Source organism: Hevea brasiliensis, chromosome 10 (assembly GCF_030052815.1).
Source record: "Hevea brasiliensis isolate MT/VB/25A 57/8 chromosome 10, ASM3005281v1, whole genome shotgun sequence".
In the NCBI taxonomy this organism is placed as follows: domain Eukaryota; kingdom Viridiplantae; phylum Streptophyta; class Magnoliopsida; order Malpighiales; family Euphorbiaceae; genus Hevea; species Hevea brasiliensis.
Window position 1 is genome coordinate 10,686,322 of NC_079502.1, and position 20,634 is coordinate 10,706,955.

The following is a 20,634-nucleotide window of genomic DNA, read 5'->3' on the forward strand; positions in this document are numbered from 1 at the left end:
GCGATGAATTAATATTATAGAAAGTAAAAAATATATATACATATATATATTTATTAATATTTTTTTATTATGATAACTTTCTTCAATATTTTTTCTTTTGCGTATTATAAAAAGTAATTTTGATTTATTTTCTTTAATATAAAATAAAATCGTAATAAAATAGTACGATTGATAACTCCATAGTTATGCTTCAGAAAAAAGCGCTTACAATATGAAATTATTCTTTTGATTTTATAAAATGTAATTTTAAATATTAATAATTAAATATTAATTATTATTATTATTTTCTGAGAGTCAATTTTGTTCAATTTCACTATTTATCTTGTAGAATGAATTTTTCATAAAGTTTAATTTTGAAAATAAAAATATTTATAAATATATAAGTTAGTTAAGGAGAAAATAATTATAATATTATTTTATTAAATAATCAAATATTATTTTTAAAAAATAATTCGCAAAATTAAACGGTACTAAAAAAAACTTTAAAAATAAAAATAAAAATAAAAAAATATTTTAAATTATTTACTCAATTTCCTATGTGTGGTTTCAGCATGAAGTCCGACCGCCACTGTGGCCTCTGGTTCTGGGAAGCTCGGCTGCCACCTGCAAGCCCAGATCTGCGGTGCCATAAAGGACTCTGGTTAAACTTGAAAGCCAATACTATCGCTGAGCGATTGACAAACCGTATTCGCTGGTTAAATTTCTTCCATTTTCCATAAAGTGGTGTGGGTGGGGGTGGGAGTGGGGCTAAGGTGTGGCTTTTAGGCTTTCTCGTGTTGCTGCACACCTATTGTTTGTCAAAATTACTCTATCAATATCAGAATAATTTTCGAGCTGAAGAGAACTTAGAGCTTTTTCTTTGAACTCATCATGTATGGGGCTAGAGAGACACTTTTCCTGTGTCGTAGAGGGTTGCATAGTCTGCGTCGTGATGGCCCCTCGGAAACCTTGAAGAGAAGGATTACAGAGTTGCAGAAGACGAGGAAAAAGAAGAATCCCAAGAAGGACGAGTTGTTTGTGGAGGTTCCTGAATCAAAATCTTTCCTTGACACAGCAACTATGCCAATGATTCTCACTGTTGTTGGTACTGCCCTTGTTGCAAAGCTCCTCATGATGGTATTACCCTTCTTGGCTTTAAATCATGCATGCTTCTTATTGGCTTCATTTCTCCTTTGTCTGTCTGTCACTCCCTCCTCCCTTTATTAGATGGTAGTTTAATACTACAATTTTACTTAGCTACAATTTTATTGTGTTATGCACAAAATAAAACTGGCATGGCATGCTTCTATAGGATTCAGGTTTGGCAGTCTATTATAATGCACAATAAGTCGCGTTTAAAGACCTAAAACTTCATATGAATTTGCATAAACACTAGCAGGGATATGACTTGTAGAATCTAGTATCCTTCTCCTATCCCATGACTATGTGTTTCCTATAGGGGAAAAAAAAAATTGAATTTGAAAAATCAGACTGCAATTAAACGTGGTCACTACTGGAACTTCTGTATAGAGGTTTGAATTCTATGTCTTTAGACAATAATCTACGTTATTTTCATGTTGATTTTGTTTGGTTTGCCCCCTTACACAAAGCAAGGGTGAAAATTACTCAAAAATTGCTATGTAATGTGCACTGAAAATGATTTCTTCTTTCTTGCCATATAGTTTTCAGAGTTTTATATTCTACCTATTGATTTGCGTGACTTAATTTGTGTAACTGCAGTATGATGATTCAAAATCCCAAGAAATGATTGAGCGCAAAATAAAGAATGCTCCTTCTGGTCAAGGCACAGTTAGGATGCTTACACGTGAGGAATGGGAGAAAATTCGGGAGGTCAGGCCAAGGACACCTTTTGAATCCAAGCTCGCTCGTCCAAATGCACGAATAAGAACTGGAGAACCATTGCGCATGGTGAGACAGTTTTCATTTATTATACTTCATTTTTTTTATAACTGAATATTTTTTTTTTTTGAGATTTTATTAAAAGCTATTAACATCTTTATAAGATAAGCAAGTAGATATATAGTAATAAGAGAATATCAAACATGCAAAGCGAAAATCTTGCATCCTCCAGTGACCAGGTCGCTCACTTCATTATGCAAGGACCATATGTTGGCATGTAAATCAAGTGGAGTGATCTTGATCACCCTCTTCATTCTATCTTGAAGTCTCCTCTAATGATTTTCCTTTTTATTCTGGAGATTGTGAACAATAACTCCTATTATTAATAAAACAAAGCACCTATTAGTTGTCTATTAGGAAGAGTCGAACTGTGGAAGTCCAAATAAGTGAAGAAATTTTGACAAACTTTAAGCAATATAAAAGCACCAAAATATTAATATAGCTTTCTTAAACATAAATCTCAATGTGGGGGAGGCAAGACATTTCAGTATTATAAACATAACCATACATTTTGACAAACTCTTATAAGTTTGTATTTTATCAATTTTTATATTGATACAATAGATGTGCATCAAAATTGAATTACAAATAGAATAGTCAAATATTGGTATGCCTAATCGTACTACAATGTCCCCATAACAGCAAACTAAAATGTCATCATCGTGAGTCATAACTTGAAAAAAATGATAACAAAGGAACATGTAAGATCCAAAATTCCACATTAATTGTATGAAAAGCAACCTACAAACTTACCAAAATGCAATCCAATAAGAATCCCTTCTTTAGCTAACTTGCCATACATAGGATCCTTTTGGGATTGTGATTGGGAGGCCAAAAAGCTGCTTTTTTGGAACAATAACATTTTAAATGTTGAAAAAAAAAAAGTTTAAAAAAGCTGTTTGTTTTGGAGTTCTAATGTCTAAAATATATTAAATTTAACTTTAAATTAATTTTTAATAGCCTCTAACTAACATATTAAAATGTGGTGCTTTTCTCTATAACAGCTTCAATTGTAATGCCAAATAGACTCTTAGAATAATAAGCACCGAAGCTTTTATTTGGTAAATCACAATTTTTTTAATCCCGAAAGTCGGATACTAGGACCTAAGAGACCATTAAAAGCAAACAAATAACCTCAAATTCCAAACATAAATTGATGGTAATGCAGAAACCTAATCAAACCCAAAACAAACTCTTTGGCTACTAAGAAAAAAGCAAAATTTTATTTCTTTTAGTAATTTTCTTTACCTGAAAATAGAAGGTGCCAATATTGAACATGTGCCACATATTTTAATAAATTTATCTTATTTTAAATTTTGGCAAATTATAAAAAATCCTACACCATCACTCGAAAGAATAATTTCTCCTTTAATAATGGAGAATGAAACTCACATCATTATGAGTAAGGATGAATAACTTCTCATCATTTTTTAAAATTTATTATTATTAATTAATGAATTTTAATTTGGGCCCCTCCCCACCACCACCCACACCACCCACCCCCCAACACAACATTAAAGGTTTAGATCTGCCATTGATCAGGATGTCAAGTGTGCTCACTATGTAGGAGTAGGAGAATGCATATTTATTCTAGTTGCCTAAACAAAGACATATTGCTCAACTAGTCTGTTTTCTGTGATTTTTTTTACTGTTTACTATGTTAAATTTAAGTTTGTCACAGAGTTTGGTTTCCTTAGTTCTATGTGGAATCTGAATATTGGCATATATTGCATTAAATATTGTTATGTGTGATGCTACATCAGTAGTTAAGATTAATGGCAACTTTCATATTGCATATGCATGTAAGCTTTTTGAAGGGGAGTGTTTTTTTTTTGTTTTCTATTTTTTTATTTCCCATTTTGTACACTCATTTTTCTTGAAATTCCATTTCTTTCTCTTACCTCTTCCCCGCTTAAACCAACATAACAGTACCCCATCTTTTTAAACTTGGAATTTTGACTCATTTTGTTTGCAATAGTTATATCAAGTCACTGTCTTTTTTATTAGACACCAGAATACAATAATTGAAGAAGGCAATCTAGTTTGTTGATAGTATGCAAATGGTAACCATTCCCATGTTTTTCATGTTCAACTTGCCTCAATCTTTTTTCCTTTGAGTTATGCAAAACCTACGGTGTCTCTGTTCTGGCCTTTGAAGAGATGTAATTAGGTGATCGGATCTGCCTTGAAGCAACCTTTGAGGATTATTAATAGGATGTAGCAATCTCACTCTTGTTTCTTGCCCTAAATGTAAATGTCCTACCCTGACAGTTAGTTGTAGTGACTGCTTTAACATGCTTTCTTTTGGAATTACTAAGTGTCATTTTGCCGTTTCAATGCCCTGAGGTTCACTTCTCCTTGCATCACAAGCTTCAGGAACTTGAGTGAATATATATCCAAACTCTGAGCAGCTGCATTTTAGTTGTTCGGCAAAAGAATAGAACAGAATGCTTTTCTGTTGTTGATTTTTTATCATACAGAATACTGATGTTTATTTTTGTTGCTTTTTCACTTCTTATCTGCAGCAAGATCTGAAGGATTGGACAATTGATGTGCTAACAGATGCACTCACACGCGTTGAAGGAAGTGTTAAAAGCAATTCATGACTACTTGTGCTTTTTTGGGGGGTGGGGAGTGAGTATGATTTATCGAAAGGCCTTTTACTATTTTGATTTCTAATGTACACGACTGCAATGGTTTCTTATTGTTGGTGAAAATGTGAATAAAATCGTATGGTGCCCTATTAATATTATCTGCCATCTGTTGATGTATCCCTTAACATATTTTCTTGTCTTCGAGCCAAAGGCAAGTTTTGGCAGAGAGAATCAATTACCTTATATAATGCATGAGCTGTGTGAACAATCACTGGTTTACTACCTTTTGCTTTGGAATTTTCTAAATTAAATTTACTTTAACCAGACCAACCAACCTGCTAACTTTTACTTTCGCAGGGCCTCTAATCTTGTTTCTCTTATGATACACTGAAAACTTCAAGCAGACTTGCAATCCTTAATCTCTTGCATTATAAAAAGAAATATTCCACTATGTCGGTAATTTGAACTTTACTCTGAAATAGAAATTTGAATTTAATTCTACTAAGTGATTGCTATATTTTTAACATGATAACTGGGTATGGTCCATGTCTCTTTGTAAGAGGGCTACGCCTCCATCCCCCGCCACTCCCGCAATCTTCCACTTGTCAGAGAGGTGTCACTTCTCTCTTCCGTGATAACGCAGCGTCCACTCTGTTCGATGTTTATTTATTAAAATGACGTCGTCTAGGTCCATCTTTAATCCCATCCAAAGTCCCATTGATTTCTCATTGTCGAGGTGCGTGCCCCACTTGTTCCATTTACCAATTTTGTTCCCTCCCACAGTACATAGGTCACTCATGACGCACGTGACTTAAATGCTTTGTTAAAACGCGACTCTTCTCCTCTCATCCTTCGCCATGCGGAACATAATTCTAATGCCAGCTTGTCAGAAGCGTTTCTTTAGTACCGAAACTGCCCCTGGTTCCCCGCTCAAAAGCGGACGATTGCAATCTTAAGCGGTACTTTGTACAAATATTCCCAAATAAAATTATTATTATTTTTGGCAGCAGATTGTACCCCCAGATACAGTATATGTATAAAGAGAGGCATGTGCATAAAGACAATACGAGATTATCTCTCTCGAACTTTCATTGCAAGCTGCTTGTTGGCTTTTGATTTTGCTTCCAAAGGTAAAGCCACAGCATAAGTTCATTTTATGCTTTGATTCAGAACTATACATATCTTTCAGCGCCTTCTCAGTCGTTTTCAGGTTGATATAGCTGTTGTTTCTTTGCCTGATCTTGTGCAGACTCTTTCATCTGGGAAAGTGAGTGATGCCTACTTGATCTTTGAATTTTTTTTTTGGTTTATTTTTCAAATTTTATGAAGTTGATATCAAATTTCATGCATGTATGAGTAAATTAAGGATGCTTTTTTGGTTAATTCTATAATATTATAGTTTTGAGTTATTGGTTTCTACAACTTTTTTTTTTTGGCTGAAGGGACTTGGAGTTAAGGTTATTACAGTGTAATTTGATCTTGTGTTTAGATTTTTTTTTACAACAAGAAATGAAGACACTAACCAATGGTTTAGAATACATCTCTATTTTGTTCTACTTGCCTTAGCTGAAAGATGGATGATTTCGCAGGTGATTCTTGTGGCCAATTATTGGTACGTTTTGGAAAGTAATTTTATAGATCATCGTGTAAGCATTCATATATACAATGGCGGATTCTGAGGCAACCTTTTCGAGCTCACCAGCTGTGGAAAAATTAGGCTCTAGCGATCTCTTGTCAGTAGGGAAAGGCTATGGAACATATGGCATTGTGGGTGCTACTGTTATTGCCATTGTTTTACCTGTATTGCTTTCCATTGTGTTCATGGGGAAGAAAAAGGTGAAGCAAAGAGGAGTTCCTGTAGAAGTTGGTGGTGAGGCAGGTTATGCAATTCGCAATGGTCGAATGCCTCATTTGATTGAAGTCCCTTGGGAAGGGGCAAATACCATGGCAGCTCTTTTTGAGCAATCTTGCAAAAAGTATTCACGAGGTCGATTTCTTGGAACAAGGAAGCTAATTAGCAAGGAATTTATCACAGCTAGTGATGGTAGGAAGTTTGAGAAACTACACTTAGGGGATTATGAATGGCAAACTTTTGGACAAGTTTTTGATCGTGCTTGCAACTTTGCTTCCGGGCTTATTAGGTTAGGTCATAATGAAGATACTCGTGCTGCAATTTTTTCTGAAACTCGAGCAGAGTGGTTCATTGCCTTCCAGGTATTTGTTTTTTCATACTTACATTTTCTTCATTTGCTTCTCTTCTTCTGTACTAAACATTATGGCTATGCTAAGTGCTAACGATTGTAAATTAGTTGTTTCTGGAATTCAGGGATGCATGCGGCAGAATATTACTGTTGTTACTATTTATGCATCTCTTGGTGAGGATGCTCTGATCCATTCACTTAACGAGGTAGGGGATCTCTTGTGCTTGCTTTATTAGATTATATTAGCATTGAGATTTGAGGCTAATTTCCAGAATGAAAATCATGATTTGCTAGATTATTGACATCCTCAGTCGGATTTTCACAATGTTGACAGACACAAGTATCAACCCTGATTTGTGATTCCAAGCAATTGAAAAAGTTGGCTGCTATAAGCACAAAAATAACAACTATCAAGAATGTGATTTACTTTGAAGATGATGGAAGTGCAACTGCAGATGATTCTAGTATCTCTGGAAGTACGAGCCACTGGACAGTTTCATCTTTTTCCGAAGTTGAGAAACTGGGCAAAAACAGTCCTCTTCCTCCAAACCTACCTTCCAAGAATGAAATTGCTCTTATCATGTATACAAGTGGTAGCACAGGCCTACCAAAGGTTTAATTTCTTCTTCTTTCTCTTCTTAACTTTTGAATTTGTTGTTTACTGCATATTCTAACAAATGGAAAATCCAAATCCTTGCATTTAAATCATGTCAATTGACCTTATTGGAATGGAGATGAATTGAAAGATCTCTCTCTCTCTCTCTCTCTCTCTCTCATATGTCCAAATCGAATGCACTCTTGAATCATCTTACACAAAAAGATCTTAGCTTTGCATTAAAGTTTCTTAAGAGTCTAAAGGCTAATTGAAAATTGATATGTCTACAACGTAGATTCTACATGTTGATACATGGACAACTACTATGAAAGAAATTAACCAGTTCTTTTCATTAATTTTTTTTTTCCTGCATGATTGAAATTAGAGTTCATTCATCTCCAAAATTGTACGCTTTGCTGTGCTCTAACATGTAGTTAACACAATAGGGAGTCATGATTGCTCATAGCAACATTGTAGCCACTGCTGCAGCTGTCATGACATTGATTCCAAAATTGGGTAGCAATGATGTTTATTTGGCATTCTTGCCCCTAGCTCATGTTCTCGAACTTGCTGCTGAGGTACCTTCACAGCTGCATTCTTATTTTCTATGACACTTTTGAAAGATAATCATTGCATTTCTGTGGTTGTCCAGTCTATAATGTTAACTGCAGGTTGTGCAATTGGCTATGGTTCTGCATTGACTTTAACAGACACGGCTAATAAAATTAAGAAAGGAACCAAAGGTGATACTTCTGTGTTGAAGCCCACTCTCATGGCAGCAGTTCCCACTATACTAGATCGTGTTCGGGATGGAGTTCTAAAAAAGGTGTGAACAATATCAATGCTACTCTCTACCTTCTATAAAATTTTGCAGTATATCAATTGGTGTATTTGTGTCTGTTGAGTATGTCCGGTAATAACTGAGTTCCTTTATTCTTTGATTATAAATTGTGTAGGTAAATACTGAGCTCCTTCTTCCCTGACTATTATTGTGCACTCCAGGTTGAGGAGAAAGGTGGAATTACAAAGAAGCTTTTCAACAGTGTATATAAGCGACGATTGGCAGCCATAGAAGGAAGCTGGTTTGGTGCTTGGGGACTGGAGAGAATGTTGTGGGATTTTATTGTCTTCAAATCAATACGTGATGTACTTGGAGGATCCATACGATTTATGTTATGTGGTGGAGCTCCTTTATCTGGGGAATCACAACGATTCATCAACATTTGCATGGGGTAAAGTGTTATGGAAAGTCAATATTTATTGTGTGTGTGTGTGTGTGTATATATATATAATTTGCTTTAGGAGAAGTAATAATAAAGATGTAGTCTTTTAGTTATTTTATTTTCTCTTCTCTTCCCTACCTTCCCTTTCATCCTTCTACTTGTCATTCTTAAATTTTAACATAAAGAATCACTCATCTTCAGATACCAATATATTAAAGAAAGAACATTTTCACTCATTTCTTGAGTGAAGTATTAACAATTTAGGCTTATTGTGTGTATGCAATGTTCATCTTCAGGGCTCGCATAGTTCAGGGTTATGGCTTGACAGAAACATGTGCTGGGGCTGCTTTTTCTGAGTGGGATGATACTTCTGTGGGCCGTGTTGGACCTCCTCTTCCTTGTTGCTATATTAAGGTCTGCCATTCTCTACACATTAAAAAATTTGATTCTGTTTCTCAATCCAGAACCAGACTTTCTATGTAAAGATGGTTATTTGAACTGTATAGCACCAGATTTCAACTTGTACTAGCTCTGTACTGGGCAAATATTTCCAGTGAACAATAGAAATCAAAAAGCTGGATTTTGTGGAAATTATAATGTTTTGGAAATTCACTGTGTAAGACATAATACTGTTAAATTTTGGTGAAATTTGATGGTAGTAGATGTAAGGTGCAATGTAACATTTGAGATTTAGAAAATTGGTTCAAGAGAATTTCTTCATTTTGGTGTTGCAGCTTGTTTCTTGGGAAGAAGGTGGGTATAGGATATCCGACAAGCCAATGCCCCAAGGAGAAATTGTAATTGGAGGATTCTGCGTAACTAGTGGTTACTTCAACAACCAAGAAAAGACTGATGAGGTCTACAAGGTAAACTTTTTTTTGGTGCATCATGGACGTGTTTTGCTTGCATGTGATGTGCATGTACTTTGGATGTATGCTGAAATTTGAACATCAGAGGCTTGATCTCATAGCCTTGGAAATATGGATCTCAGTTCCTATTACATGGTACAGGTTGATGAAAAAGGCATGTGCTGGTTTTATACTGGTGATATTGGACGTTTTCACCCTGACGGATGCCTTGAAATTGTTGATAGGAAGAAGGATATTGTCAAACTTCAACATGGAGAGTACATCTCTCTTGGAAAGGTAATTAAATATTTTGTTGTTGAATGTTTTAAACTTATTCTGTAATTTTCTTCTTTCCATGTTTTGACACCATAATTGCAGGTTGAGGCAGCGTTGATGTCAAGCAACTATGTGGATAATATCATGGTATATGCAGATTCCTTCAAAAACTATTGTGTAGCTCTAGTTGTTCCATCACATCAAGCCCTTGAGAAATGGAGCCAGCAAGTTGGCATCAAGTACCGGAACTTTGCAGAGCTCTGTAACAAAGATGAAACTATTGCTGAGGTTCGACAGTCACTGTCCAAGGTTAGTCTGTTTTTTGCTTGTCTACTGGAAGGTTATAGGAAAACAGTATTGATTAGTTAGAACTGCTGAAGACATATTTAAGGGCTATTACTATTATTGCATGCATATACAAAAATCCACTTGCGGCTGCTCGGGTTTTTCCATCGGTTAGATTTCTTTTGTTTTTGTGACCACTGCTCTGTGTTCCCCCAGTAATTATATGGCTTCAATTCTACTTGCTTTGTCACACTCCATTTACTAAATGTTGCCTGATCTAAATTCTGGGATGGGAGCGTCCATTTGTTGGCATTATCTGAAAACTTCATTTATTTGTGCATTTCTCTGTGTTAGCATACATCTTGATCATTTCCTTGGGTGACGTGCAAAGTTAAAAGATTCTTATGTAGGTTGAAATATGTTGGGCAAGCCTGTTAGTAGCAAGACTTAAAAATGAATAGATTCTGCACTGCATATCTGAAAGCATTCTTTGCCTGCAGGTGGGGAAAGCTGCAAAATTGGACAAATTTGAAATTCCTGAAAAGATCAAGCTGTTGCCAGATCCATGGACACCTGAATCTGGCTTGGTTACTGCTGCTCTCAAGATAAAGAGGGAACAACTGAAGTCCAAATTTAAAGAGGAGCTCCAAAAGCTCTATGACTGAAGTGATGTTTTGTTTTGTTTTGTTTTTTTTTTTGTTTTTTTTTTTTGTCTTGTGCTATGTTTTTGACTTCTTCAAGTATCTACTACTCCAGGCTTTGCTCTCCAGAAACCAAACTTTTCTCAGAGAACTGGTACAAACGCTCTTTGCTGGAGATTTTATTACACTGCCTGTGACCTTAGATTGTGGCGTGGTGTGATTACCCTTTGAACATGAAAACCTTAAACCCAAATGATTAGAGAAACATATTTTGCTCCTTATTAAGATCGCGTATGCTAATGTTTTATAGTGAACTCTGTTAATAAAGCACCTTGCTCAATTAGCTGTATACTCTCCGCTATACTCAGTTAAGGGAGTACAACTCCTATTATGCAATAATCTCTTTTATAATTGCCTAGCTTTTCTCTCTTTCTTTGTTTTGTTGTTTTCTTTAACTTCACATAAAGAGTTGGGAAATCGTAAAAGGTAGGGGAACTAAAGTAACAAACGTCAAGTTCACTGATAAAAATTATAATTTAGAACAGATAAATGACTATACGTGGTTTCTTTTCCCCAAATTACTTGTCTGGCATCTTTAACTGAGTACAAGAAGTGGGAAAGACAAAACAAGTGTGAAGACAAAACCTTTACGTGAAGATGTATCTTTGCTCACGATTGATTGCATTTGCGAAGTGATGCGACTTCCCACTTGAAAATTTAAATATTTCTGTAAGTGCACAGGAATAATGTTTCTTCAAACTTGAATCATTCAATCTTGTTGATGTTGCTAAAATTTGCCCCGTTCTGTGGTGAGGAGATAAAGGAGAGTTCATATACTACTTCTGTTCTGATGAAGTTGAACCCAGTGAAACAGGCATTTCTGATAGTGATGGCCGTAGAACCAGATATAATGCAGGACCCAAGAGTGGAACAAGTGAGATAGGAAGAAGCCAAGAACCTTTATCAAACCTGTAAAAACAGGACAATCATCCAAGTGTTATGAATCTTAAACTCTTCCTTAAGAGGATTTCAAATTCAAGCAAATAAGGAAGGCATTATTGATTGCAAAATCTCACCATTTCCTGGCAGTCATATCATTGTAAACCCAGAAAGGGGCAAATGCGGATAATAGAGTGAAATCAAGGGACATGATGTGAATCTGCAGTGCAAATCAAGAACCAGGTAGGCATATATAACAAGTTTCCATAAGACATATCATATTAAAATAAAAAATATGTATATTAAATGTAACTGGGTTCAATTCTCTACTCTGCACCTTGTTAAATTTTGATGAAGACATACACGCATGCACAAATAAAAACAACGACATTTGGCAAGCACTTACAAATTTGCTTTCTCTGAAGTACTGGTAGAACTCTTTCCAGACATCACCATTTGCCAAGCCTGCATAAAGGAATAGGCCTAGTCCTGCAGCAAGTGTTATCTATGCATAAAGAAGTTACTTTTCCATTCGAAATAGATAAACAAATCCAGATCAAAACTTAAATTACTGACATTATTTAAGAAGGGACTTGATGGAGTAGAAAAGAACATGAAGCCTTTTCATCTTTCTTTATGGAAATATCAATGAAGAGATTTTGAAACTTCTTGCTTAACCTACCAACTAAATCTTAACTAATTTTACAGCTGATATCTGATAGAGAAAGGACCCATTTGACCAATTTAAACATAAATCCACTCCAGTCAGTTTGACAGGAAACTGATTGGAACCTTATGCCGTGTTTGGGAAGGGAAGGAAAAAAGGGGGAAAAAAAAAGAACTATAAGGCCCATATTTCAAATAAAACATTTATGAACTCTCAGCACATTTTCTGTCCCTCTCTTCTTTTTTCCTTCCCCAAACACAACATTTGTAATGAACGTAATTCATTTCTCACTCATTGCCTCAATTTTAAAAACTGTAGTCCACATTCATCAGTTTATCCTCCAGTCATGTCCCATACTTAAGAGAACAATCTAAGGTGTTTACAGTTTAGAACCATAAAGGGTTTGACCATGTTAAACAACTAAAGAGTGGAACCATCCTCAGCTTTAGTGCAATACATGTATTTCTGAGTTCAATAAAATATTCGTTAGAAACATCATGTGCCATGTACATAGAAAGTAAATAATCAATCTCACGCATGTAAGCAACACGTTCACTATCATACAAATGCTGCAGAGTATTCAGAAGCCCCAGGCGGCAGTCTATTACTCTGTCGCAAGTTTTAATCAAAAGAAAGGTATATGAACCAAAGAGAGAGAAACAAAATTTACCCCAGCTGTCAACTTTGATTCCAGAAAATTAAGAGGCCATTTGCCAAGCTCACTTTCTTCGACAGGCGGTGGTGGTGGTCTCCAAAGAACAAAATAGGGAAGAAGACCATATGCACCACCAAAGCATGAAAGTACCAGGAATGGCCAAACTGGTATTTTGCTTTTTGAGCTGCAAATACATGAATTAGATATATTAATTAAGCACTCTAATTGGAATAATATAAAAAATTCAAACAGCGGGTTGCAAATCCCTCTTGATGTAACCGTTGTCCATTGTGGTATGCATGGCACAAAGTCTAAAATTTCATGCCACAATGCGTAGCTTTACTGCCATCATCACATGCATAATCTATTATAATCACCAACTGCATAATTTGAAAAATAACAATCCACCCTCCATAAGGCCTTTATAAATAAAAATGCAACAGAAGTGAATCATATGGTTAGTCCCTCTGCAAGTCCCAGCAACAACAGTGCAGGGCAAAGATAATCCATGTAAAAAAAAACCTGAACTTAGTAATTAATACAAAATAGAAGAGAAGTACTTGCTGGAGATCATAAAATCATAAAATTACACAACAAATAAGGATAAGGAACGTCAATTTACCTTCTGCCGGTTGGGAGTAGAAGCATGCTGAACACCAAAGGCCACAAACCCATGATGTACCATAAAGACACAAGTACTTGATTCATCTCAAAACCATCATCTCCCTTCAAATTTAGGAGTTTTCTCAAAAAATACTCGTCTGTCGACTGCGAAGAAGAAGAAGCGAACACAACACATTGAAAAAATAATCTAAAAGAAAAAGAAAAGAGGAAATTACATCCAACAACATTAGTAGCCAAATACCGGGGTCTGGTTAGGAGCGAGATTAAAAACGTAGTACATAAGAGCACCCCACAACACAAAAAGTAAGATGGAGGTTGTCCAATCTCGCCCCTCTTTCTCATCATTAGTTTCACTCTCCAAAATTGGTTCTTTCTCTGAATCCTTAGAGTCCAAGACACTATGGCACACTTGAAGCAGACCCTTCTTCTGAAATGGGAAACTTGAGGTCTTACAGGTGTGGGGCTTAAGAAAATTGGAAATTTTCAAAGCCGTTCCTCTGCTGGGACGTAAAGATAAGAGTCTGGGATTAGGAGTTTGAGCCTGGAGATGAGCTCTCGGTCTTGGATTTTTGAGAGGAAGAGAAGAGAAGTTGGAGGAGATGAGGCTGGAGTTGGCTATCATCTTTCAAAATCTTCTCAATCTTTTTTTTTTCAGTGCCACTGTTGACTGTACTGAGATTTCAAGAAGCCGAATGCAGATACACGACGCCGTTTTAACACGAGTGGAATCATTCCATCAAGGTGCTGTCTACGTTACAAGACAACTAGACAAGAGAAGACGAACGACACCGTTTAGGTCATCGTCTTCGCGCCGTTTAGGCGTTTACTGACCCTTCCATTTTTTGTTGGCGCGACTTATCCATTATCGGGACAAAACGTCAACGTTTTAGTTTGAGGCAAGTCGGCGCCGTTTAACAGCAATGCAAACTACCGAAAGCCGGAGAGCCCATCAGTTAGTCTCTTTCACATTTCGAAGGATAAGGTCTTTCTTCCTCCTCTACTCACTCTTTCTTTCTGTGCACATCCATGGCTGAAGCTTCTAGAATTTTCCAGACAACGCTTTTCCCTGCATTCTCTACAGTCCACAAGCCTTGCAGAGTCACTCAGTCACCTAGTTTTGTACGCAAAAAATACCCAACAGTTCACTGCTCATCATCAGTTTCAACAAGTGACAGCGCCACCGCGAAAGCGGCGTCGGTGGCCCAGAAGGTGCCGTGGGGCTGCGACATCGATTCTTTGGAGAACGCGGAGGCCCTCCAGAGATGGTTGTCTGACTCTGGCCTACCTCCCCAGAAAATGGCCATACAAAAAGTGGAAGTGGGAGAGAGAGGTTTGGTTGCTTTGAAGAATATTAGGAAGCGTGAGAAGTTGCTCTTTGTGCCTCCCTCGCTTGTTATCACTGCTGATTCAGTAAGTTTCATTGATAGAATTGGGTAATTATTCGCTTTTGTCTTGTAACCGTTTATGGGTTTATGAGATTGGAGATGTGTTTGATTGATTTTGATGTGTTTGGTGAAAAAATTGTGATGTTCATAGATATGGGTTTTGTGTCTGTGAAATGTGTGGGATTATTGCCATGGTTTTGAAAATGCTAGGAATGGAGCTGCCCAGAGGCTGGTGAAGTGTTGCAAAAGTACTCTGTACCAGATTGGCCTTTACTTGCGACCTACCTCATTAGTGAAGCAAGTCTTCAGCAATCTTCAAGATGGAGCAATTACATCTCAGCGCTTCCCCGACAACCATATTCACTTTTGTACTGGTAACTTCTTGTTCTGTGATACTTATTCACATTAGAGTTTTTCTTCTATACAGAAAGGGTCTAGTCTCAGTTTCTTCCCCTACAGCATCTCTATATCATTTCAGGACTCGAGCTGAACTAGATAGGTACTTGGAAGCTTCGCAGATCAGGGAGCGTGCAATTGAAAGGATTACCAATGTTATCGGAACGTATGAAATTTTTATTTCATAGCATCTCTGCAGTATATATTTGAGCTTTCTTTTGATTGATATGCCTGACTTGCTCTATATTCATATTTCAGCAACATATCATGTTGAATGTTCTATTTAATGATTCACTTTGAATGTTCGTTCCGATGTCCTTTGCAGATATGATGATTTAAGACTTAGGATTTTTTCCAAGTATCCTGACCTATTTCCTGAAGAGGTACTTAGTCTTGAATTGCTTTTTCTACAAAATGAAGAGGAATTTGTATCTATACTTCCACGGTCACATAATTAGGCTTGCTAGTTCTTTTTATATGTATTTCCTTAAGATGCTCTTTCCTTCATTTTCTTAGCCATAAAATGTTGTTCTTTTGATCTGATCACCATGCTGGGCATTCTTGGTCTTCTTCTGAACACCTTGGTTTCATAATTAACTTGTCCACCTTCTACATTTGATGTGATGTAAGAGCATCTGTAATTTGTACCATGGTTTTCATGAATGCTATAGACAGTACAATTGCTGTAAACCCAGTCTTGTTTGACTTTGGATTATATATGAGTTACAGGTATTCAATATGGAGACTTTCAAGTGGTCATTTGGCATTCTCTTCTCTCGCTTGGTAATTAAACCTTTTCAACATTGTTTTTATAAACTCATTACCTGATGGCAATTGAATATAGAAAATTTGTCATTGTTATGTAATAGAAGTCATCACCAGTTTGTTTCATAAAGAAAATCAGCATTGAAATTCTGAGAATTTTGATTCTGTTTCTCTTCTCTGTTCTAACCTTAATTGCTAAACAAGGAAAGCTTGTTTTCTTTGCTTTGATTACTCATGCAACCTGCTAGTTATATTGATGTTAATGGAAATCTATAGGCATACGCATACTTCATATGTTGCTACAAGGAAATGAAGTGACAATTATTCAGGACTTCCTACAATTACGTTTGAGATTTTGGATAGTAATTAAAACAAGCAAATTTTGAAGGCTTTATACGAGAATTCCAATAGTGTTCTGTGTTAGAATTGATTTTACTCTTATATATAGGTTCGCTTACCCTCAATGGATGGAAGAGTTGCCTTGGTTCCCTGGGCAGATATGCTTAATCATAATTGTGAGGTATGTTGACTAGCATCTCTGCAGAAAATTTTCCTTAGAAGTTTGTGCTGTTTAGGTACAAGATGCAATTTTTAATAGGTACCCTTCCATTTGGCTGATCCAGGTTGAGACCTTTTTGGATTATGATAAATCATCTAAGGGAGTTGTCTTTACAACAGATCAACAGTACGAGCCAGGTGAGCAGGTAAACCAAATTTTCCATTGAAAAATTGAAGCCAATGTTTACTAGTAGTAGTGCTGGAAAATTGGTCATCAGAGTCACTTGGAGTTGAAAAATACCTCCAAAGTGACTATATCAGAAAGGAGGACAGTGAAAATATATATATTTCTTATTATTTTTTTGTGAATCTATTAAAATATTAAGAATTCTTACGGGAAGTAAATGTTTGCTAGAAAAAGAATTCTGGATTTGAAAAGCTGAATATTTTATCTGTAGAAGTGTATGGTCACCACTCACCAACGGTAATGGCTTGAAAGAAGAGAAAAAAAGGCAATCGGTTTTCCACTGGCAGCCTGTCCTCTCTCAAAAGTGGAATGCTGCTCAAGGTTACCAAATTAGATCATACAACTTCAACATTCATTGATCCTAAGTGCCAATATTTGATACCCCCTTGCAAATATGCAAAATGTAAATGTTAAAAAAAAAAAAAGAAAACAGAAAGACACAGCAAATAAACCAGGCAACTAATATGGATGCCACTTGATGCAGGTTTTCATATCATATGGCAAGAAATCTAATGGAGAGCTGTTGCTATCATATGGATTTGTTCCAAGGGAGGGCACCAACCCTAGTGATTCAGTAGAGCTGTCATTGTCTTTGAAGAAATCTGACAAATGTTACAAGGAGAAGTTAGAAGCTCTAAGGAAGCATGGTTTATCAGCGTGAGTATAGCCATTTGAATCAGCTTCAATCTCTATTTTTCGCCTTTTGCTTTATTTTTGTTACTTGTCGTTGTACTATTTTCCTAATTTCAGTCTTTTATATCTTAGCATTCGCAATTTGTTCTCTGAGGTCCCAGAACTTTATTTCAATTGAAATTCGAAAATCAGACAAGAGTTTAGCTTCATGCTTCCTCATTCTACACGTCCTTTTCATTTCTTTCATCATTTTCACACGTGCTGAAAATTGTAGAGAATTAGTACATCACTATATATTTCTGTTCAATTAGCAGATCTCAGTGTTTTCCTTTGCGAATCACTGGTTGGCCAGTGGAATTAATGGCGTACAGCTTTTTAGCAGTCAGCCCTCCAAGTATGAGCAGACAGTTCGAAGAGGTTTGTGGTTTTATTTTCTTCATTATGAAATTGTTTTCTAATTTGGTGATATATCTAAAGTGTTTTTTTTTTTTTTTGGTGGCTCCAGATGGCTGCAGCAGCATCAAATAAGACAGGCATGAAGAAGGATTTAAGATACCCTGAAATTGAGGAACCGACATTACAGTTCATATTGGATAGTTGTGAGTTGAGCATATCAAAGTACACCAAATTCTTGCAGGTGAGGGGTTTTTGGTAGCATCATGCCTTGACTAGAATACTTAAAGGTTGCTACTGGGGCTTAGCCCAGCTGTCCTTTTATTTTCTCAGGAAAGAAGGAAAAGAGGGTAGGGAGATTGTTTGGGGAGGGTGTCAGGGTTTGGGACTGGCTAGAAATCTTAAACTTCCAGACTTGGTGGTCTCCTCATGTACCCAAGAATGGAATAATTTTAATATTTAACTGTGCAGACACTGTAAACTAATGGCACTATGTCAAAAATAATAAGTTCCTTCACTTAATTGTTGATTTTTTTTTGTACTGCAAATCTTGCATTAAGAAGCTCCATGGGCAATAGCACCTCTGAAAATTGGTATCCCACATATACAATATAGCTTAGTAGAGTGTATTGGCCTTTTTACCTATGATGTTGAGTTTCTGGGTTGCATATGATCTAATAATACAGTTCTTCATCATTCTATTGTCATTGGAAAGTGATGCTACTTTAGCGCTCTGAAAATTTGTATCCCATGTCCATTTGATATGAAATACCATGTGGCTTAATGGTGCATATTGGCTTCTTTGCCTACAATCTTGAGCTTTTGGGTTGGATGGTCTAAAATGGTTTTCATCATTCTATGCACGTAGGCAAGTGGAACAATGGATTTGGATGTAACATCTCCAAAGCAACTTAACAGAAGATTGTTCCTGAAACAGCTGGCAGTAGACTTGTGTAACAGTGAGCGGAGAATACTATTCCGTGCTCAAAATGTAAGATTATGTCACTCTTACCTTTCTCGATTTTTCAGTGTGACAGTACTTTGAGTGCGATTGTTGCGATAAATATTTGGTTAGCGCAGGGTTTTTGCATTGTACATATATAACACTCTTTCCACTTTTCTCAATTTTAAAGTCCATGTCACTTTATATCATTACTTTCACAGAAATGTTGAGATGTACTGTGATTCACTTGTTCAGATTTATCTGAGTCTTTTTGTTATGTAACATCTCGGTGTGTCATAATCACTGATAAAAAATAGTTATGCAATGAGTGCATTTGTAGTAGTCCCCTTATTTAATAGCATACTATCTATCTGCATTGCACTTTATGAGGATATGCTGTACAAAAAATTTCAGTTTGCTAATGATTGATCATTATGTTTTCTGATATGCAAACAAGTTATGCCTCACAATCTCTCTTTTTAGATGGTCTATAATTGATCTGATGTTCATTTTTTATTATGCCTTACGAACGCTTCTACAGGTATTAAGAAGAAGACTCAGGGATATTAGGAGTGGTGAATTGAGAGCTTTAAAAATATTTGATGGGTTCAGAAACCTTTTTAAATGAATGTTCGGTTTGTTAGCACATTGATTCGTGGTTGTGTTTCAAATCTTTAGCTCACTGAGTGACCAGGTGTGGCTGAGTTCGCATCCAGTGTGCTCTTTCTTAGGAGTTAAAGCCAAAATATGGGAAGTTCAGGCCAGGAGCTTGTCAAGTGGAAGGAGAGGATATGCAGATATTGTTTTTCCTTGTAACTAAACTTGAGAGAATTTTGTTTGCCAACAATTTGATTGAACAACAGATTAGCTATTTATATTCTAAATACTCAATTATCATATCCGCTTTCCCCTTTACTGACGATGAGTGTGATTGATATTCTAGGCTTTTTGAGTATTTTACTATTGAGTTTTGTTGAATTCCTTAGCTGCATCACATATCCTAAGTGCTTCAATTATTTTTGAGAATGTAGTACATTGAGAATTAAACCATTGATATTTTAATCATTAAATATTTTTTCAACACATGTATGATTGAATTAGTGACATTCTATATATATTTATATCAGTCTTAAAGGTCAATTACACCCTTGGGAAAGTTAAATTTAATTCATTTTTAACTTTTTGTTCAATCTAATTCAAAAGTTTCAATTTAATTCAAAAATAAGAAATTCAAAAAATTAAACTTTTTAATTTTTAAATTTAAATCAGGAAATTTAATTTTAAAATTAAGAGATTAAATTTCTTAATTTTTTATTTAAATCAAAAAATTAGGAAAAATTAGGAAATATAATTTATAAATTTTAATTTTTAGATTAAATTAAATTAAAAATAAAACTTTTTAATTAATTTGGATAAAAAATTAAAAAATAATGAAATTAAATTTTTTCATTAAGTATAAAAAGCTAAATTCAACATCTTACCGTATTATATCATATTAATAGAGGAATGTGGAGTATAGGCATAGCATGAGTATATTATATATATGGTAAGGGCTCCCGGCTTATCTTGGTATCAGAGCCTGATTATGTCCGTATAATATATACTTCAACGGTGAGTAAGGAGAAACTTCCAACCCCTGATTGTATTAAACTATTTCTCTATTTTCTGCCATCTTTTTCATTAACTGGTATATCGGCTGGAAACTAGTAACCGCTTAACTCCTTCATAGAAGGTAGAACAACTTCTAGACACAACGCTACGTACCAAACATGGCTTGTCAAACACCTAACGCTGCTACTGAGACTGCTCTACAGTCCCCTTCTCCCTCTGAGATAGAAAACCTCACCTCATCTTTGTCATTCTCTTCACCTCTGAGAATAACATTGTCTTCCTGGATTGATAATCTCATTGAGATAGCCACTCTACC

General features: G+C 35.8%; 4 protein-coding genes across 7 annotated transcripts; 3 read left to right on the top strand and 1 right to left on the bottom strand.

Moving 5' to 3' along the window:
• The first annotated feature begins 542 nt into the window (after positions 1-542).
• LOC110641511 (uncharacterized) lies at positions 543-4,651 on the top strand. The gene is made up of 3 exons (XM_021793248.2): positions 543-1,116; positions 1,720-1,908; positions 4,425-4,651. Exons 1-3 carry the CDS (start codon positions 871-873, stop codon positions 4,503-4,505), a joined length of 516 nt encoding a protein of 171 aa, XP_021648940.1. The 5' UTR covers positions 543-870; the 3' UTR covers positions 4,506-4,651.
• An 809-nt stretch (positions 4,652-5,460) lies between these two features.
• On the top strand, positions 5,461-10,911 carry LOC110641509 (long chain acyl-CoA synthetase 8). Of its 4 annotated transcripts, none has more exons than XM_021793245.2 (13): positions 5,462-5,760; positions 6,083-6,707; positions 6,820-6,900; positions 7,029-7,307; positions 7,736-7,867; positions 7,942-8,115; positions 8,292-8,521; positions 8,809-8,926; positions 9,247-9,378; positions 9,523-9,657; positions 9,739-9,945; positions 10,422-10,587; positions 10,678-10,911. In XM_021793245.2, exons 2-12 carry the CDS (start codon positions 6,159-6,161, stop codon positions 10,584-10,586), a joined length of 2,202 nt encoding a protein of 733 aa, XP_021648937.2. In that variant the 5' UTR covers positions 5,462-5,760; positions 6,083-6,158; the 3' UTR covers position 10,587; positions 10,678-10,911. The 4 variants fall into 4 exon arrangements, with proteins under 4 accessions (XP_021648938.2, XP_021648937.2, XP_021648935.2 ...); XM_021793243.2 differs by having other exon boundaries at positions 5,469-5,623; positions 5,694-5,760; positions 10,422-10,911; XM_021793244.2 differs by having other exon boundaries at positions 5,469-5,623; positions 5,704-5,760; positions 10,422-10,911.
• Positions 10,912-11,058: 147 nt separating this feature from the next.
• On the bottom strand, positions 11,059-14,164 carry LOC110641510 (uncharacterized). Its single transcript, XM_021793247.2, has 6 exons — positions 13,689-14,164; positions 13,446-13,591; positions 12,839-13,007; positions 11,908-12,006; positions 11,639-11,721; positions 11,059-11,531 (listed from the first exon to the last, which is right to left on the bottom strand). Exons 1-6 carry the CDS (start codon positions 14,067-14,069, stop codon positions 11,399-11,401), a joined length of 1,011 nt encoding a protein of 336 aa, XP_021648939.2. The 5' UTR covers positions 14,070-14,164; the 3' UTR covers positions 11,059-11,398.
• A 148-nt stretch (positions 14,165-14,312) lies between these two features.
• On the top strand, positions 14,313-19,606 carry LOC110641505 (ribulose-1,5 bisphosphate carboxylase/oxygenase large subunit N-methyltransferase, chloroplastic). Its single transcript, XM_058129166.1, has 12 exons — positions 14,313-14,857; positions 15,043-15,206; positions 15,311-15,394; positions 15,554-15,611; positions 15,958-16,011; positions 16,442-16,513; positions 16,617-16,697; positions 17,223-17,395; positions 17,686-17,788; positions 17,877-18,008; positions 18,633-18,755; positions 19,249-19,606. The coding sequence occupies exons 1-12, from the start codon at positions 14,474-14,476 to the stop codon at positions 19,333-19,335; spliced, it is 1,515 nt and encodes a 504-aa protein (XP_057985149.1). The 5' UTR covers positions 14,313-14,473; the 3' UTR covers positions 19,336-19,606.
• The last annotated feature ends 1,028 nt before the right edge of the window (positions 19,607-20,634 follow it).

What these genes read in the sequence shown, in the direction of transcription:
- LOC110641511 (XM_021793248.2), top strand. Translation starts at nt 871, where the DNA reads ATGTATGGGGCTAGAGAGACACTTTTCCTGTGTCGTAGAGGGTTGCAT. An exon ending in TTGCAAAGCTCCTCATGATG is followed by an intron (nt 1,117 to 1,719) that starts GTATTACCCTTC and finishes GTGTAACTGCAG; the next exon opens with TATGATGATTCAAAATCCCA. An exon ending in CTGGAGAACCATTGCGCATG is followed by an intron (nt 1,909 to 4,424) that starts GTGAGACAGTTT and finishes TCTTATCTGCAG; the next exon opens with CAAGATCTGAAGGATTGGAC.
- LOC110641509 (XM_021793245.2), top strand. Translation starts at nt 6,159, where the DNA reads ATGGCGGATTCTGAGGCAACCTTTTCGAGCTCACCAGCTGTGGAAAAA. An exon ending in GGGATGGAGTTCTAAAAAAG is followed by an intron (nt 8,116 to 8,291) that starts GTGTGAACAATA and finishes TGTGCACTCCAG; the next exon opens with GTTGAGGAGAAAGGTGGAAT. An exon ending in TTCCTTGTTGCTATATTAAG is followed by an intron (nt 8,927 to 9,246) that starts GTCTGCCATTCT and finishes TTGGTGTTGCAG; the next exon opens with CTTGTTTCTTGGGAAGAAGG.
- LOC110641510 (XM_021793247.2), bottom strand. Translation starts at nt 14,069, where the DNA reads ATGATAGCCAACTCCAGCCTCATCTCCTCCAACTTCTCTTCTCTTCCT. An exon ending in ACTTCAGAGAAAGCAAATTT is followed by an intron (nt 11,722 to 11,907) that starts GTAAGTGCTTGC and finishes TTTGCACTGCAG; the next exon opens with ATTCACATCATGTCCCTTGA. An exon ending in GATATGACTGCCAGGAAATG is followed by an intron (nt 11,532 to 11,638) that starts GTGAGATTTTGC and finishes CTGTTTTTACAG; the next exon opens with GTTTGATAAAGGTTCTTGGC.
- LOC110641505 (XM_058129166.1), top strand. Translation starts at nt 14,474, where the DNA reads ATGGCTGAAGCTTCTAGAATTTTCCAGACAACGCTTTTCCCTGCATTC. An exon ending in TGCTTAATCATAATTGTGAG is followed by an intron (nt 16,514 to 16,616) that starts GTATGTTGACTA and finishes TGGCTGATCCAG; the next exon opens with GTTGAGACCTTTTTGGATTA. An exon ending in AGTACACCAAATTCTTGCAG is followed by an intron (nt 18,009 to 18,632) that starts GTGAGGGGTTTT and finishes CTATGCACGTAG; the next exon opens with GCAAGTGGAACAATGGATTT.